The sequence below is a fragment of the Microtus ochrogaster genome, linkage group LG8 (assembly GCF_000317375.1).
Source record: "Microtus ochrogaster isolate Prairie Vole_2 linkage group LG8, MicOch1.0, whole genome shotgun sequence".
Lineage (NCBI taxonomy): Eukaryota > Metazoa > Chordata > Mammalia > Rodentia > Cricetidae > Microtus > Microtus ochrogaster.
The window spans coordinates 15,231,853-15,250,068 of record NC_022033.1 but is presented as its reverse complement, the minus strand read 5'-3'; the positions used below and the strand labels follow the sequence as shown (position 1 = coordinate 15,250,068).

The following is an 18,216-nucleotide window of genomic DNA, read 5'->3' as shown; positions in this document are numbered from 1 at the left end:
TATATTAATCCATCCATCCATCCATCTACCCATCATTCTTTGGTTTCTTCCTTTATCTATGCATTCACACACAATCCATCCACCCATCCATATAAACATGCATACATCGGTCACTCATTTATCCCTTTTCTATCTAGCCACCAACCCATCCATCCGTTCATCCATCCGCCGTCAGTCCCTGCCTCAATCCATCCATCACTTACCAGCCCTGCATCTACTGATCCACCTGTGTATCCCTCATCCATCCCTCACTCATCTGTACCTGCATCAATCTGTCCATTATTTTCTTCCTTCATCTTTCTCACTTACTACACGTCTCCATCTCATAACACGCATCTGTGAGATAGATATTTTTATCTACCATGAATCAGAGACTGTGGGTTAGAAGGATGGGGAAACCAAGGCTTCTCTATAAAGAACTAGCCTAAGGTAGGACAGATGGAGCTAGGCTCTGTTTCTATCAGATCAGGGCTCCTCGTTCTTCACTTTGGCTGCTTATTTGTTAGCTATCTTTTAAGATTAAAAACAACCCTTTGGGTGAACATGACAAGCTTATGTTGGGGGTGGCTGTTGGAATAGAGGCCTAAGAGCTCCTATCCCTGAGGCGACCACACAGTGTGGAGAGAGACAGACCCTTTAGAAGCCTCTGTGAGCCTATCCCTGGTGGCTGACATGAAAGGGTTATCCCCACACATTCAATATTTGCAAAAAAATGTGGGTTCTTTCAGATTCCAAAACTCATTTCCATGACAAAACTCTTGGGGAGAGAAGATGAAGGCCTGGCTTTTGCAGAACAATCTTCCAGCTGTAATGAGTACGGAAGATGGCAGTGGGGGAAAGGAATTATAATTAGAATATGAAATGGGGAAAATTAATCTATTCCAGGCAATGGTAAGAGGATGTCCTGACGTTTCAGAGTAATTCTTAGGCTGTTGTCCCCCTGTGTTTCTTCTGCACGTTTTAAAGCACGCAGAGGGTTGTGTCGTGTGAGAAATGACTTTCGCTGGAGGGACCGAGAAACTGTGATGTACACAGAATTTCGCCCCCGTGCCGCCATTTAATGTGTCTCGGAACAAGAGATACATGTCGCCTTCGCACTGGTGTGAGTTCCACAAACAGCTGCAGGTGTGCGGTGTGTTTCTGCTGCCGGCCCCTCCTTTCCTGACTGTGCACTGGGAGTGTGTGCCCGTTTCCCACAGGCTGACAATGTACCCTGTGCTTGTGCTCTGAGCACATCGGTTGTATCATGTATGGATATGAGACCTGTGTGTGGGGCTGAGCTGGGTATGACGTGGGTCCACATGAGCCTGGGTCTGAGGAACACGGGGTGTCCACGCTCTCTGTTCCCCTCAGCTTGTCCTGGGAAGTGGGGGAGATGTGTTTGCCTTCGGGTCTGAATACACATGCAGGAAGGAAGCCTTGCTCTGTCTGAGGAAAGGGGTAGCCTGTGACTTTTTCCTTGGTTTTCTCATCTTTTTAACAAAAAGAGTCCTCCATGAGGAGGGAAGCAAGGGAGAAACCTCAGGCCCTTGTTCCCAGAGACCAAGGAAAAGGGAGCTCCTGAGCCCTTGGGGATCACCCTTACCTCACTTCCTGAATCCGAGTTCTCTGCCGGGCATGGCTTTGACAGAGGTGGGGAGACAGCTGCTCTCGTTCTGCCTTTGCCCTTGTGCACAGCTGCTCAGCTCAGCATACTTCAGGACACTGTATGAGGTACCCAAGACTCCCCCAAACTGAGGCAGACCAAGGCTCTACAGGAAGACTCCACCAACAAAGTCCTTCCTCTAAGTTAGAGCTTTACTCTAGCCTGTGACAGCTCTTTCCTCCACATTGCTTGAATCGACGGATGCATGAATGAATGGGTGAGCCTATTTGTGAGACTCTGGTGACCTCACAGGAGTCCACTGCCCCGGCCCCCTTTTCTGCCCCCAAACCCCTTGTCAAACTTCAGGAAGGCTTCCTGCCCAAGGCCGTGTTCCACTGCTCACTCTGGGTAACTCTTCCCTCTCCCAAGTCTCCAACACACTTGTCAACTGTCTGCTGTGTCTAGGGCCCTGGGCTAATGTTGACGGCATGGAATGATCTAGAAAAGCCTTGGTCTCTGCTTAGGGGAGCTTGCAGCGTGATTGGGAAGAAACCTGGTGAAGCAAGCAAATGGCACTTGTGTGGTCTCTTCCCCGCCGAGCGACTAGCCCGCTCTTTGTGTTTCCTTGGTGTTCAGGGAGGAAAGAATGCTGTCCTCTTTGGACCATTGAAATCTTCCAGAGAAAGCATGCCGCTCAGAGCCAGGTAGTCATTCATTCACCGCAGTGGGTTTTGTCAGACAGGCCTTTTTCTTCCTGCTAACTGTCTTTTAAAAAGAGTTTAATAATTGATGGCTGTTACACAGGAGCTGGGGGACGTCTTCTAGTCTGTTTTCCTGTTATGATGTATCACTAACTCGCAGCATCCTGTGTAGTTGCTCTTGTTTTAGAAAATCTCTCAGCTCTGTGGTTAAGCTTCTCCTCCATGCCCAGCATGAAGTCCTGGATCCCTGGGAACATCGGGCGTGGTAGGGGAATCCACTTTTGAACACAGTAAACGTTAGAGCATGCTAGAAGGACACAGGCTGTCTTTAGACAGGAGGTGGTAGCAGGAGAGGCTATCTCTCTGAGTCCACGGGGTGGGTCTGGCCTCTGGGCAGGCTGATATACACAGTTCTAAGGGAAGGGCTTGAACAGACATCCACGTGGCTGAGGGAGTGTCATGAGGCTGCACAATTGTGCTCACACAAATTAGTTCCCCAGAGAAGCACACACCCTTGTGCAATGACTAATGCGGCCATGTTGAAACCCAAAAGAGAGAAAGTTCGCTGGGCCACAAGCTCCGCTAGTTGTCTATGCTGCCTTCTTACTGAGGAATTCTGGGGACTGGCAAAAGTGGTTATGTTCTGATACAGGTCACAGTCCAAGATGGGTTTCCATCAGAAAATGAGACACATCAGTAACTGCCGACGGGGCCTGGGCTTCTTCCTCTGCCCGTGGTGAGCAGTTCTGCCCAAATGCAGACGCGGCAGGTTCTCCAACACATTGTGTCCCCTTGCCAGGGTCCACTGCGGTCCTCATACCTGTGGCCATGAGCCTAAAAGGAGACAGAAGTGGGGACAAAGTCCCTTAGGGTAGAAAGATGTGGTGGGCATCTCTGGGGCAGGCTGTCATTGGCTCCAAGGCAACGGACTTCAAGGCCCTTACCCGGCACCTGGGATTCCAGCTTTAGCCTCTGTCATTTGTATACTTGCAGGGGCGGGCAGCTCAGGGACCGGCAAGGCAGCCTGCTGTGTCAGAAGGCAAAGTGCCAACAGCAGAAGGCACGGCCTGACTTTGTCCTCTGTGAGACTGATGGTCCTGTCCTGAGGTTCCAAGGGCCACAGAACAGAACAGGGGCCGCTGGCATCCTGGGCGCCGGTGCCTGCTTCTGCAGCCCTCACATCCCCTTTCTCTCAGTACCATCCCCTGACCTCCTTGGGACCCAAGTCCTATTACCCTCTAGAAGCATTTTAATGAGAGCCACTTCTGTCTTTGTTCTAGTTTGATGGTGACAGTGCCTACGTGGGGATGAGTGACGGAAATCCAGAGCTCCTGCCAACCAGCCAGGTGAGTGCCCCTCCTCCCCGAGGGGGTCTGAGCCTTGGGCTGGTGGAGCCAAGATGCGGCTGGCATCGAGGTAGGAGGGCCGCAGTTGCCAGAGTTGTAGGACATGGCCTAAAGCTATTCTCTCAGTTGAGTCCTTATGAGGGGCAGTCAAAGCAGGACTGCGGTGCCGGCTGTGAATGAAGTCCCTGAATACTATTGGCTTACAGTGGGCATCGCCGAGACCTTAACACTCCAAGTGTCTTGCCCACATTTCCTGTGTGAAGGGCAGATTTCACAACAGTGATTTGAGGTGCCCCATGTTCTCTGCTACTGTCTCTTGCCTACACAGCCTCTGGAGTGTGTGTCTACACACAGGAGAACAGATTCTACCCATCACACAGAATCAGTTGTCTGAGACCACTGAGGAGGCTGATGGACGTGGCGCAAAGGGCAGAGGGAAGAGGCTTCCTGGAAGGTCCTCTTTGGTGATCCGGGCCTCTGGGGCCATAGATGGGATCAGATTTTCCACAGAGAATCGAAAGTTGACATTTCTCACCTGTGAGCATCCTCATTACAGTCTGTGACCAGGGAGGGGGTCCTTGCTGATGTCTGTGACAATATGGAGAATGGCACCTTAAGGCAGGAGAGCCTGCAGGATAGCAATAGCTAAAGATGCCAGATGGGGCCAAGGAGTTTCCCAGCTACTGGGAACCTTGGGGAGCTGGAGGACAAACCTGGCCCTGCTCTTGGCTTCTACCTCTGACTTGGCAACTGAAGTTGGCTGGCCCCTCAGCCATCATGAATGGTTCATATTTTCTGGCTGGAGGAAACAAAGGCCTCTCAATTCACAGGCATAATGTGCCTCATTCTGTGACAGGTCCCAAGGGGCTATAAAGAAGATGTGAGCCCATGGTCCATGGAAAACTCTGCTAATGATGAATATAGTGTAGTCCAAGTTGCAGAGATGCCAATACCAGGGTGCCGCACCCCACCCCTTCTCTGGCCTGCCCAACATGAGCACTGTGTTGCCACTGCAAAGCTGCCATTATGTTGCTATTGCATGTGCCAGCCTGCAGGAATGGTGGGCGATAATTCCAAGTCCTGGGTATGTCTCAATGCTATACCTGGTTGTCCAGAATCAGCTTGGAAACCTGGTCATCCCAGATGATCAGGACTTACTCTGGACCTCTGAGTCCCCAAGTCCACAGCGAACTTCATAGCATGCTGTGCTCTGACTTCGAAAACTACCCAGCACCTCTCAGAGAGCTGTTTGTGACCTCCAGTTCCAAACTGGGACCAGGATTTTCGGTCACGACACCAGCTGGTTTTAATTTCTGCCTTCATTACTGTCTGTGGTCTTCTACTGTATATGTGTGATGACTTAGCTTTTGTCTGTTCCCATTCAAGACTGTGACCTCCATGGCAAAACTGCCATGTACTCCGTGAGATTGTGGCTGTCACTCAGAAAGTACTCCAGGAACATTGGTGTGATGTGTGAAGGTGGCCTTTTAATCTGTTTTTTGAATCCCACCTTCCCTAACAGGAGAACAGGACAGGTGGGCTTCTTAAGAATTCTTCTAGATCTTTTTGCTGTCACCACAGGGTCTGCCTACCTTAAGAGAGGACGTTAGGAGCTGGGTATGATGATGCATACCTGGAGTCCCAGCACTTGGGAGGCTGAGGCAGGAAGATAGTGAACTTGAGACCAGGCTTAGCTACCGAGTGCATACACCTAGTTTAGCAATACTCCATCTAATAATGATAGCAGCAGTAGAAATCTGTAAGATTAAGCTTAGCCAGTGACACAAGCCAAGTTTATTATCATCAACTTTGCAGAGGCAGCCTACACTTCTCATAGTATACCATTTTGTTGAGAAAGCAAGCGCTTCACAATACAGTGATGAAGACTGCCATGTGTAGCGTTCCAGGCTTGTATTGTTTGGCAGTTTGGCTGGGCATAGCTGGGCAGCAGCAGTAAGATCTGGAAAAGCTTCTTGCTAGTTGGCAGGGAGGTTGGCTTCTGCTCCTAGAAAGCTACCGTGCCCCGGATGGCTAGCCTGAGGCTGTTCGCAGGTGGGGAACAGGTTTCCTGGAGTAGCAAGCCCAGAAGCTGCCAGACCTCTTGAGGCGTAGGCATGGACATGGTCTATCATTACTTCTGGCTCCATCCGCTGGTCAAAGCTAGGCACAGGGCAAGTGTAGATCCAAGCAGTGGAAAGTAGATGCTAGCTCTTGAACAGAGGAACTGGAAGATACTGGAGGCTTTTTTCAAATGGCTAGGAAGGAAATGGAGACTATGAAGTTCATACTGGTCTTGCTGATGGAGTAACTCAGGTTCTTCTAGGACACTGAGGCTCAGCAGTGGGAATCCTACTGACCTCTGGTTTTTAATGGCGAGAGGTGGCCAGGTACTCTCTGTTTCCCCTGGAGTCTTTATTTGAACACACACACACACGCATACACACATGCCCCATCATGGGGTGTTTTCTTATCACTTGCAGGAATTGTCCCGTTCCAGTTGCCGTAGGACCCATGTGTGCATAGAGAGAATGAAGGTGTCAAAGGCCAAAGACATTTTATTTCTTGTCTGTGCATTTACCTCCCAGGTTCACCCAGGCAGCAAGGTTCCCTGGGCACCTTAGGATTCAAAGGTCCTGGATCTGAGCAGGAAGCCGTGTCAAGAAAACACTAGCTTCTAGGATGTTCCGAGCAGCAGTCGTAGGAGTCAGCCTGATAAAGATCAGTTCTCTCCTGGTTGAGAGCAGCCCCAGAGCTGCTGGGATCCAGAGGTCTACGTTGCATGCTCCAGGAAGAAGGGGAACCTCCCAGGGAAAGACTTGAACTCCACAGAGCTGGACTCACATCCCTGCTCCTCTGTGCCTGGTACAGGCCAGATGTCTTTATGTAATGATGTCAGGTTTCTATTAACAGGAAGGATGGCACCCACCTCCTGAAGTCCTGGGGGAAGTAAATGAGGCAGGGTCGTAGGGGCTGTTGGCACTATGCCAGTGTAAGGTACCCAGGTCAAACTGCTAAGAGTTTTGACTGCTAACTTAGCTAGAAACCTGGCCTCTGACAAATGGGAACCAGGTCCTAGGAGGAAGAGGGGCAGTCAGAAAGCCAAACTTATTCTTCCAAAGGATAACTTGCTTTGCAGATCCCCACTGTAACCCCCACGGAGGCTGCATCCTGGCCATGCTGCAACCCGCACTCCTTTCTTGTTCCCGACATTCCCGCTCCTTCCTACCCCAAGTCTCGTCAGAGGAAGTCTCATCTCAGGCTTACTTTGGGCAAATCTAAACTAAGAGCAAAACACCAGTGTTCAGAGAAACCAGTGATGACTTACTTCTATTGTTTTATTCCCATAAATAATGTTCTGATTACACGGGATGAGCATCTGGTCACCTCCGTGTCAATACAAACATTGCTTCCTCTATGGGAAGCCCCTAGACATTCCTGCCCAGCAAATGTCTGTCCCTTCCAGGTACTGCAAATGTTAGCCTCATGACGCCTTCCTGGCTATGGATAGTTCCCAATTTTATGGCTGTAAATCATATTTACATGAGAGTTCTCAAGAGTTTTTCCTAAAAACGTGTGTGTGTGTGTGTGTGTGTGTGTGTGTGTGTGTGAGAGAGAGAGAGAGAGAGAGAGAGAGAGAGAGAAGCGGGGAGGGAGGAAGGGGTGAATGGATTGAGAGGAATGATACAAGGTTTGCCAAATCTCTCAGTAGCATGAATGGACACAAGGAGACCCAAGGGAGGGTCTGGATTATGCAGGCGAAGACTCCTAGACTGTAGGAGAGGTAGAGGAGATGCGGGCAAGTAGGTGGTCTGGGGTGTGAGCTTGGAAATCAAGCTAGTAGATGTTGAGGGTGACAGATGCAGAGAAAGAAAGAAGGAAGAAAGGCATGCAGCTGGTCTGTCACTGCTTCCAGCTCCATCCACTGGTCACAGGCTACATGGCTGTGCTGTCTTCTGCCTTGGGGAAGGGCAGACTTGATGGGAGCCGTCTTGGCCATCTGACATATGAGGGGCTCATTTCAATGGAGACACCCAAGTAGTTAGATAGCCATCCGAGTCTGGGGCCATCACATACACTGCCCAGCAAATGTCTGTCCCTTCTCAGCCCACGGATCAAAGCCCTGGGGGGGGTCAATGAAACTTATGAAAAGTGAGATGAATGGGGAGAGCAGATTGCTGAACGATGGCCCCATCCCAGCCTTTTAAGATGGAGTCTTTCTGTGTCCTTCCATAGAGTCTTAAAGCCACAGGCACAGTGTGTCAAGGAGGAAGGGAGGGTTAGGGGAAAATGATGTGGGATCCACAGTGCCTTTCCTGTCTAGAGCGATAAAATTAAAACCAGGCACAGCAGCCCAGAACCCCGGAGGCGAGAGGATCACAGGTTCAAGGTCATCTTCAGTCTCACAACAAATTCAATGTCAGCCTGGACTACACAAAACTTGTCTCAAAAAATTTAAAGGCAAACTTTAAACCAACTGAAGATTTAAATGTCTGAGATAAGTCATAAATGAACCAATAAGACCTCCTTTAAAGTACTTTATGGTTTTGGGCAGGGGGACACTTCTGCGGGACACTTTAGCAGAAAAAGTTTGAAAATCTAGACCGCAAGCTAACATAGAATGACTTTTGTGATACAAGAACGCCAGAGTGAAGATGCAAGGTGGGAAACTGGACAAGAGTACTTTCAGCTCACAACCTAGATGAAGGATGAACTTCCTTAGGAAGTAAAGACTTACGAGAAATCAATTCAAAATCGTCATGGAGAGAAGGGAAGGAGATCCGAGCCAATACTTTACCGAAAGGAAATGCATAAGGGAAACATTAAAGTTCTCATTTGACGTTTCAGACCAGCAACAAATCCCAAGGTCTGATGACACATTCCCTCAGAGTTCTTGTAGGAAAACATTTTACACGTTATTGCAGGGAGTATATGCACCACTCCTTGTGGCTTTGTATTGGAAGCCTCCTTCCAGTAGGGGGCAGTGTAGGATGCCCAGAGGGAAAAAGGAAAAAAACCTCTGGTCTCAAGGTTCTCCTCATTCATTTCCTATATTGTTCTCTTGCTGGGCCTCAGTTTCCCCACTAATAATCAGGAAAGGGTGTTGGATTTGTTCCCCCCCCACCACACACACACTCAAATCCACTAGGGAAATGGCTCAGCAGTTATAAGTACTTGTTGCTCTTGCAGAGGGCCGCTGGTTCAAGTCCCAGCACCCACAGGGTAACTCACAACCATCTGTAACTCCAGTTCCAGGGCATTGATGACCTTGCCTTCTTATGACAAGGGCAACAAGCACACATGCAGTGTAAAGACATACATAAAGGCAAAATATTCATACACACACAATAATTTTTTTTAAATTGATGGTGATAATATTTAATATTTGCTGTGCACTTCCCTGGGTTTAGACATTGGAGTCAAAGGTCCCCTTTACTCCACACACATCCCTTGTTACTTAGCCTAGGTGGCTGAGGGCTCATGAAGCAAAATCACTTCCCAGAAAATGCATGGCAAGACAGGAGACCCTCCCGCCAGGGTTGAAATCCGAGGCTCTGCGCTTAGTCACTCTGGCTTCCAAGTCTGTGTGCATTGCAAAGGGCAAAGATGACATGGCTTTTATTGCTTTAATTAAAACTGGGGTGAAGACTTGCAATTCAGATTTAAAATGAAAATTGTGTTTCGCCCGCTGCGGTGCGGAGAAGGCAGCGTCCGCGATTCCGCCTGAGATTAGAAACAATCGGAGAGAAAAGGTCTTTTGCAACCATTTCCTGTCGAAACCACAAACATCACACTTTAAAAATAATTATGGCTATGTTATTGGAACATGATTCACGAATTCTGAATAAATATGAGGGGCCGGGAAGGAAGGGGCTTCAAGACTATGGATTTGCTCCGGATCTGATGAAATTTAATGTCATTTCCCAGCTGGAGAGTAAAATGCAGGGAGGGAACAAAGCCCCACCCTATGAACAGGGAGAAAATGGAGTGCGTGTCACGGGGAGCTGATGTGCACACATCCTTCTGAAGCACGGGCTCAGAAAAATGCATGAGTCTCTGGGATTCATTGAAGGAAGGCTCCGAGAGAGAGCGGGCGCTTCCGTCTCTCCGGTCTTATGTTTGCCTCCCGATGGCTAAAAATACATTTATTTTAAAGCTCCAGGTCCCTGCCTGTGAAGGGTTCAGATAGAAGACATTAGAGGACAGGTTGAGGGGAGAAACTTGCGTTCTAGTCACCGTGGGTCCCCGTCATAAAGAGATTTCTCATGTGCAGCAGTCAGGGTTTACAGCCCCGTTTGTTTCCTTCCGACTATTAGGAGAGAAATTGAACCCAGGAAACATTCGCTCTTTAAAACGTGATGCAAATAATGAGTATGGGGGGGTTAGGGAGGGGCTGGCGGTGGGTTGGAAATGTAATTTCAAGGGTGTTCATAAAAATGGAGCCGCTCCCCTTCTCCCAGCCCATCTCAAAATTACTATTCCCTGTAGGGCCTAGCTTTTTACTGGGCGAGAGTCACAGAGTCCCTGGTTTGACCCACATGTTCATTGCTGTGTGTGAGCTAACCCCACGAACAAGAGAAACATGACCACACGTAGGGACCACATAGAATAGCATTGGACTCTTAGCTTCTGGAGGGCCGTGAGCCTGAGTCTGGCCTCCAGGTGGCATCTCTCACTCTGTGCACTGAGGCAGGTCATTAGCCCTCTTTGGGCCTTGTCTTCAACAACTGGGGGTAAGCACCGATAGATGTATTTGAGGAACCTTCCAGGTTATCTCTCGGCACTTGGAGATTTTTCTCTTCTGTACTTGTCTAGGAATTCTCAGGAGGGTCAATGTTTGTCCACAAAGCTAGTAAGTGTCCTTCTCTACCTGACTAAGTCACACCAATTCGGAGGGGACCTGAAGATGAGGTCAGTCGCTTTGAGACTGCTGTCAATCTACGGAAGCTCCAATAAGGGCATTTTATGGTGCCATGGGCTTGTCGCGGTGCTAACATGAAGACTGTGGGTTTGGACAAATTAACCAAGTTGCCCAGGATACAACTGCATCTTTAGAAGTCCCTCAGGGGGGTGCGGGGAAGGGTGCATAAGATGCATGGACACCCAGATAAACATAATTCAGCATCTGGCACACGGCAAGCGGTGGTGATTGGAAAGGGTTAGTGAGGTTCCTTTGTCTGTGGAAGGAAAAACTGAGGCTGCATCTGCCCCAGATGTGGCCAGCTCAGGAGTCAGATGCAGCTTCAGAAAGATGAGCCCACAGGATCTAATGGCTTGCTTATTCAGTGAAAATCAGATTAGGGTAGGCGTTGAAATTAGAAGGATTCTAGAGAAGCTGTCTTGATTTCAAATGTGCTTAGAAAGTCCCTAGAAAAATCACAAACTAGTAAAAGATGCCTCCAATCTGTCCTAGTCCCTTGGAGGTAGGCAGTTCCTCCCTGCCCAGCACCCTCTGCCATGTGATTGCCTGGTCTGCCTAGGTCTTTGGATCACAAGTCTCAATGGCACCTGGTAGCCGTTATCCTGCCTCCCATACCTTCTAAGCCCAGTCTCTCCTGGGAAGAACGGCCCAGGAGTGATGAGGTTGTGCCTCATCAAGGCCTGGCATCTCCCCATGAAGATTCCTCAGGAAGGATGGAGCCTGATATATCCCTTGCGCGCCTGTGTTTCCCAGCTCTGCCCCTGTGAACTTTGACCAGATTCCTTGACCTCTCTCAGTCTCTCTTTCCACCTCTGTAAAATGGGAGTGTGAATGCCCAGCTCTTAGAGAAGTTAAGAGACCCACAGAGCAACGTGGGGTACCTGGCTTGGGTGTGCTGGTCTGAGCCCGCTCCTCAGATAAAGCTGCGATGTGATTTAGAAGCGAGAAGCAGTGGAGGAGGTAGGAGGTTTGCTCTGTTTTCTCTAGGACTGGGCACAGTGACTAAAGGGTTAAAGCTTGTGTTTGGGATGAGGAGAAGTTCAGCTCAGAGACCCTCAAGCCAGGGTAGTGCCCCGGACTGCAGAAATGCATCTTTTTGCTTCATGCCCGAGCCCTGCTTACAAACACCTAGGGGCATCTAGATTGATGGAGAGGAGGAAGTGGTTCATAGGACTGGTGAATTGGGGACCTAGAGAGCTAAGGAAACGAGGTATGGGTTCTATAGAGGAGGTTAGACCAAGCTGGGAAGGATGGGGTGCCACCTAAACAGGGAAGGGTGAAGCAGGAGGCCTGAGAGGTGGGTCTACCTTGCACCTTGTGATGGGCTTGTCCTATAAGAAAGTAGACCGTGAAGGCCTAGAGAGGCTCAGGGCTCTTAGACTTGACTCTGTGTTACTCTCAGCTGTCCACTGTGCTGAGACCAAGGTAGGCTGTGACTCGTGGTTACATTTGTGTCATGAGCAATCACTGAGTAGTTTATTCTTGCTGCCACCCCCACTGAGCGGTTACTAGAGGAGGCAATAGAGGCATAGCCGGGAAAGGCATTTTAAAGTTGAGAAATACTGTCCCCCACATGGACAAAAAACAGAACGCACCGTATTAACAAGAATCTGGCCGGGCGGTGGTGGCGCACACCTTTAATCCCAGCACTCGGGAGGCAGAAGCAGGTGGATCTCTGTGAGTCCGAGACCAGCCTGTTCTACAAGAGGGAGTTCCAGGACAGGCTCCAAAGCTACAGAGAAACCCTGTCTTGGGAAAAAAAAAAAATCTGGAGGACCTGGCGTGCTCCTCCGGTGCTATGTTAATCGGCACAACCGCTTTAGAAAACCGTTTCTCAGTGCTTTAGAAAACCGTTTCTCAGTGCCAACAGCTGAGCATACAGCCCTGTGGCCTGCAGATCAGCACCGTGAGTGCATCCGGAAGTTCACTGAAGGATGCATCAAGAATGTCCATAGTAGCATTTTTAAAAAATAAAAGCGATAAATAAATAAAGTTGGTTAGATTTAGTGGCATAGACTTGAAACCCCAGCTCCTTAAGTGGTTGAGGCAGGAGGATTGAAAGTTCAAGGCCAGCCTTGGCAATTTAGAGATGAGATGGGGCTGGACTGAGAAGGACAAAGGTGTCTTTGTGAGTGGCTGTCACTCAGAAAGTGGGAGAGACAAGGGACGAGGAAGAAGTCGCTTTGTACCGTGAAGTGGCTCTTCGATGCCCTCCGAGGAAATGCAGGTGAAGGTCCTGTCCTCTCGAAATCAAATGTTAAAAAGGGACAGAGGAATACTGAATACTGACTAGCACGCAGGAGACCCTGGGCTCAGTCCCAAGCAGCACAAACAAACAAACAAAAAAATTAAAACACAAAGCTGGCAGCGATCCAAACATCTATCAAGGGTAAACTGGATGGAAGACGAGATGAATCTTGTCCGGGGCATGTTCTGCAGCGGTGGCACGGACTGATTATGACAATCTACGGTAATGTGCATGACTCACCAACACGTTGAGCAAAAGGAGCCAGACCACAAAACAGATCGTCCTGCCTGATGCCTCTGCCACGGATCCCATGAACTTGTCCAGGGTGATAGAAAGGTGAAGTCTGGTTCCCCTTAGTGCAGTGGCTCTCCGCATTCCTCACCCTGCGGCCTTTAATACAGTTCCTCACGTTGTGGTGACCCCAGCCATACAATTATTATTGTTGCTGCTTCATAGCTGTGACTTTGCTACCGTTATGAGAAGTAATGTAAAATATTTTTCGAGATAGCAGTTTGCCAGGGCAGTCGTGACCCACAGGTTGAGAACTCCTACCTTGGAGCGTAGGTAAGAGCAGAGGGGATCTGAAGGTCTGAGGCAGGGGTGTCTCAGTTTTTCTCCCCTCGAGCTCATGGGACATGTACACACACTTTGCGAGGTTTTGTTGAGTCTCTTTGCTGGTGGTTTGCTTGCTCTTCTGTTGGTCTCCTGTGTGTCTCTGAAAAGGAAACACCCAACCAGGACTTTGTCTTCAGACAGGCGTCTCCTTTAGATGGAGGACACTTATATGATTTTGCTAGACCATATGTTAGTAAATAGGCCAAAGTACGTTTTCTTGATGAGCGAGTGACACATGGGATAACATTCTTCTTGGGTTGGTTCTCCGGAGAGCCCCATTTTCAACCATTTGTCTTTTGGATGCTGCCACGGTCCCTTCCATGAGGATGCTGGCGATGGCTGGTGGTGAAGAATACCTTGCTGTGTTGTTCTATCGCGGGTCCTTCTTGTTCAAGGTGTTTGCCTTTGTTGCGCGTGCGTGTGTGTGTGTGTGTGTGTGTGTGTGTGTGTGTGTGCGCGCGCGCACACGCGTATGTGCGATGTGTCAATGTGTTTGTTTATGCTTGTGTGTGTGAGGGAATGTGTGAGTGTCAGGGTGCATGTGTGGAGACCAGGGGACATCTTTCACTTGTCCTTCCTTGTCCTTTTGCCCTGTGTGAGACAGACGGTCTCTGCCTCTGTAACCCAGGCTCACTGGCCTTCAAGCTTCTGCAGTCTCGTCCCTGCTTCCCATCTTCCTAAGAGTGCTTGCTGGGATGACAGGCAGACACGTGTGCATTTGCCTGGGGACCAGGGATCCAAACTCAAGTTGTGTCAGGCTCGTGTGGCAGGAGCTTTTACCCACAGAGCCATTTCCACAGCCGTGGTCATCTAATCTGGTCTTCTACATGTGGTCACGTGTCCCTGTGATTATGCACAGAATCTGCTTGTGAAGTATGTTTTTTTTGGGGGGGGGGATTCATTTGGAACGTCCACAGAGTGGTGTCACAAACTACCTTCCTACCATCAGGTGTCAGTGACGTCCTCTGCCGTCATGGTCATCCCAGAGAGAAGGACGCGTAGATTTAAGACAAACGAGGTAAAGCTCTGTTTGTAGCAGGAATAAAGACTTCAGTGTGGTTCTCTTTGGTAGCACCCACCCCCACGCCATGCCACCATGGTGCTTCAGGGTCCTTATCAGGAGGAGAGAAACGAGATGCTTCCGAGAGAAACTGCCCTCCAAGACAAGTCTCCTGCAGGTGTCCCTACGTGTAGAACCTGGCCATGACTGAGATGTCCCTGTGTGTAGAATCTGGCAGGACCTGGCCATGACTGATTTGTCCTTATGTGTAGAACCTGGCCATGACAGTGATGTCCCTGTGTGTAGAACCTGGCCATGACTGAGGTGTCCTTACGTGTAGAACCTGGCCATGACTGAGGTGTCCCTACGTGTGGAGCCTGGCCATGACTGGGAAGGGAAAGGCCAGGGTTGGTCATTTATATCTTGGACAGTATGCTCCCAGCAAGAGTCAGGCTGGACTCGCCTTGTACAGTTTGTGTGACTTCCTGGGAGGGAAATTTCCTTGTGAGGTCTGACCTGCCTCCAGCAATGGCTTGCCCCAGGAAAGCAGACACAGGAGCTTCCCGGGATGTGTTTGGCAGGGCAGCCTGGGGCCAGTACTTCCATCTTCATCAACAGAGTTTTAGGGTGTGTTCAGATCACAGATGTCTCTAAGTTTGCACACACGTGTGTGATGGGGTTTGGTGATGATCTGATGCTACAGACCTGGAAGATCTGGCTGATAGAATATTTGAAGATGCCTGGGGAAGTTTCTCCAAGCCAGATGTGCTCACGCGCATACACACATGCACACAACTGTATACAGGCACATTCACACGCAAATATGAGCACTTGCACACACACGTACATGTAGACACAGTCACTCACAAGCATCCCTCCCCAGGGCAATTAATCAGGGTCTCAGTACCTCAGTTTCTTCCCAGAAGTGAAGGCGGGGCTTCCTCACTTGTACTTCCTACACACACACACACACACACACACACACACACACACACACACACACACTATTGAGATTCTTATCTTCGTTTGTTCAATGACTATCTCCCTTCTAATCTGTGAGTTCCTGGGGACATGGCCTCTAGGAAGAGCTGAGTTAATTCTGAGAGAGAGAGAGAGACAGAAGAGAGAGAGAGAGAGAGAGAGACAGAGACAGAGACAGAGACACAGAGACAGAGACACAGAGACAGAGAAAGAGAGCAACCCCCCAAGGCCCCCTGGTTCAGGTGCTGATGAATTTTCTTTCACACACACTCACACGTGGGTTTGTGAAGGGATTTACACATCTGCAGACACGCTGACTTGTAGAAATGAGTGCAAACAAGTGTCTAGACTCAGCACACAGGAGGGTGAGTTTGGCTATAGTTAAAAGACTCTGGATTGGGATAGAACAAGAGTTCTGTATTTATTTCTAACATACCCATTCACCCTTCTTCCCTCCCTCTCTTCCTCCCTCCCTCCCTTCTTTCCTTCAACCAAGTCTCATGTAACCCAAGCTAACCCTCAAGCTCACTGTATAACTGAGACAGATTCACCTGCTTCCATCTCCCAAGTGCTAAGATTTCAGGTACCCAGTGCCACACCCATCTTGGTTCTAAGCAGCTGCAATTTATTCTGTGAGTCCAAGAAAGTGTCTCTTCCTCTGTGAGGTTAAGGACTCTCCAGCCAGGATGTGATGGAGCTAGGCTTTGAGCCATTGTCTGTCTACTGCAAAGTCTATGCTATTGATACCCCAAGTCATGGTGCCCAGAGTGTAGTGGGACCAGCAGTATCCTGGAGTTTCCAACTTCACCCACCTTGGAGTCAGGGTGCATTGCCACTGCAAGGCCTCTGTTGCGTGGGTAGTGCAGACCAAAAGCCTGGTGTGGGGAGCAGTGCCTGCCTAAATTATTTGGCAGGTAGAGCGCCTGTGCTTAGGGGTGTCTAGGTGGGGTTGGGACAGACCCACACTATAGAGCAGTTAAAGATGGAAGAGAAAGAGCTGCCTGTGAAGACAGCAGGGAAACACAGGAGCGTGCACAAGAAAGCCCAAGTCCTCTGTTTCTAAAGAGGCAAAACTACATGGTCATTAAGAATACAAGCTCTAGGGCTAATGTGGGCAATTAAGTGAGATCTTGTCTCGAGACAAAAAAGAAAGAAAGAGGGCTGGGGATAGGGCTGGATGGTTGAACACTTGCCAAGTGTCAGGCGTAAGGTCCTAGGTTCAAACCTCCAGTTCCACACACACTCTCACAAACAGGTCTGGGGAGATGGCTCAGTATTTGACATGCAAACAAGAAGGCTGGATGTCAAGTCCCCAGAACCCACATAAATGCTAGGTGAGCATTGTGTCCCACCTCTAACTCCAGCCCCAGAAGGTAGAGACTGGGAATCCCCAAAGCAAGTTGCCTGGTAAGACAAGCCAGATCGCTGAGTTCTGGTTTTGATTGATGATGTGGGATGTCCTTCTGTATATGTGTTGCTTTTATCGGATAATGAATAAAGCTGTTTCGGTCAATTGCTAAGTAGGGTAAATTCAGGTGAGAAATTCGAACAGAGATATAGAGAGAGCAGGCGGAGTCAAGGAGAAAGACGCCATGTAGCAGCTCAGAAAGCAAGAGGTAACAAACCACGAACCTCATGGTAAAATATAAATTAGTAGAAATGGGTTAATTTAAGATGTAAGAGCTATCTAGAAATATGCATGAGTCATAGGTCAAACAGTGTTGTATTAATATAGTTTCCGTGTGATTATCCGGGGCTGGGCGGCCGGGAAACAAACGAGCAGTCTCCGGTTTCAGATTGAGAGAACCTGCCCCACTGAATAAGGTGAAAGATGGATTGAGGATGATTTGTGACATCACACAGGCATGCCTCCATGCACATAAGAACGCGAATACATGTTGCATGCAAAGCACACCCAGAGATGCATGATGAATATATTAATTATTATATATCATTAATTATATATTATATATATATTAATAAGAATTTAAAAGAGACCGGGCTGTGGTGGCACACATCTTTAACCCCAACACTCAGGAGGCAGATGCAGATGGATCTGTGAGCTTGATGCTAGCCTGGTCTACAGAGTGAGTTCCAGGATAGGCTCCAAAGCTGCAGAGAAACCCTGTCTCAAAAAACAAAAAGACAATAACAACAAAAAACCAAGCAAACAAACAAATAAACAAAAGAGAGAATGCAAATTCACAAGCCAAATTCTTTTCTTTTTAAAGCCAATACAAATCTTTCTGCAGATGAGGATTTTGGAGTGGCTTAGCTAGGTACCTCTGGCTCAAGGTCTCTCAGGAAGTTTAATACAGCAGTTGGGACTGTGGCCTTAGTGAGGGGGTGCTGCTGAAGGAAGAAACATCTCAAAGTCGCTTTGATAGTCGTCCCCACAGCCAGTTCCCCTGACCGAGACTGCCAGGTGCATCCCTGGCTTCATAGTCTGTCTTGAATTTGGGACAAGTTTCTCATCTCAAGGTCATTGGGTCTATACAGTGGCTAAGATGACAGCACCCATTCATGGTTGATAGCATTCATACATGAAAATTTCATGGAGCAGGGTCCCTGCACACATTGTACATACTATATAAATGTTAATGTAGCCATTATATTTTTAATGAAGATGTAGAAAAGTGGGATGAGCCAGGCGGTGGTGATGCACGCCTTTAATGGAAACACTCAGGAGGCAGAGGAAGTCGGATCTTTGAGTCTGAAACCATCCTGGTCTACAGAGTGACAATCAGGGCTACACAGAAACAAACAAACAAGCAAAAAGGAAAGAAGGAAGGATGGGGGGGAGAGAGAGAGAGAGAGAGAG

The 18,216-nt window shown here is 48.8% G+C and overlaps 1 protein-coding gene across 10 annotated transcripts in view; it reads left to right on the top strand.

Moving 5' to 3' along the window:
• The window catches only part of Tox2 (TOX high mobility group box family member 2), a 117,631-nt gene that overhangs the window by 43,617 nt on the left and 55,798 nt on the right, over positions 1 to 18,216 (top strand). For all 10 annotated transcript variants that reach the window (XM_026787184.1, XM_026787185.1, XM_026787187.1 and 7 more), the window contains one exon: positions 3,567 to 3,632. In XM_026787184.1, the coding sequence (XP_026642985.1) occupies positions 3,594 to 3,632 (39 nt within the window). In that variant the 5' untranslated portion in view covers positions 3,567 to 3,593. The remainder of the gene's footprint in view (positions 1 to 3,566; positions 3,633 to 18,216) is intronic.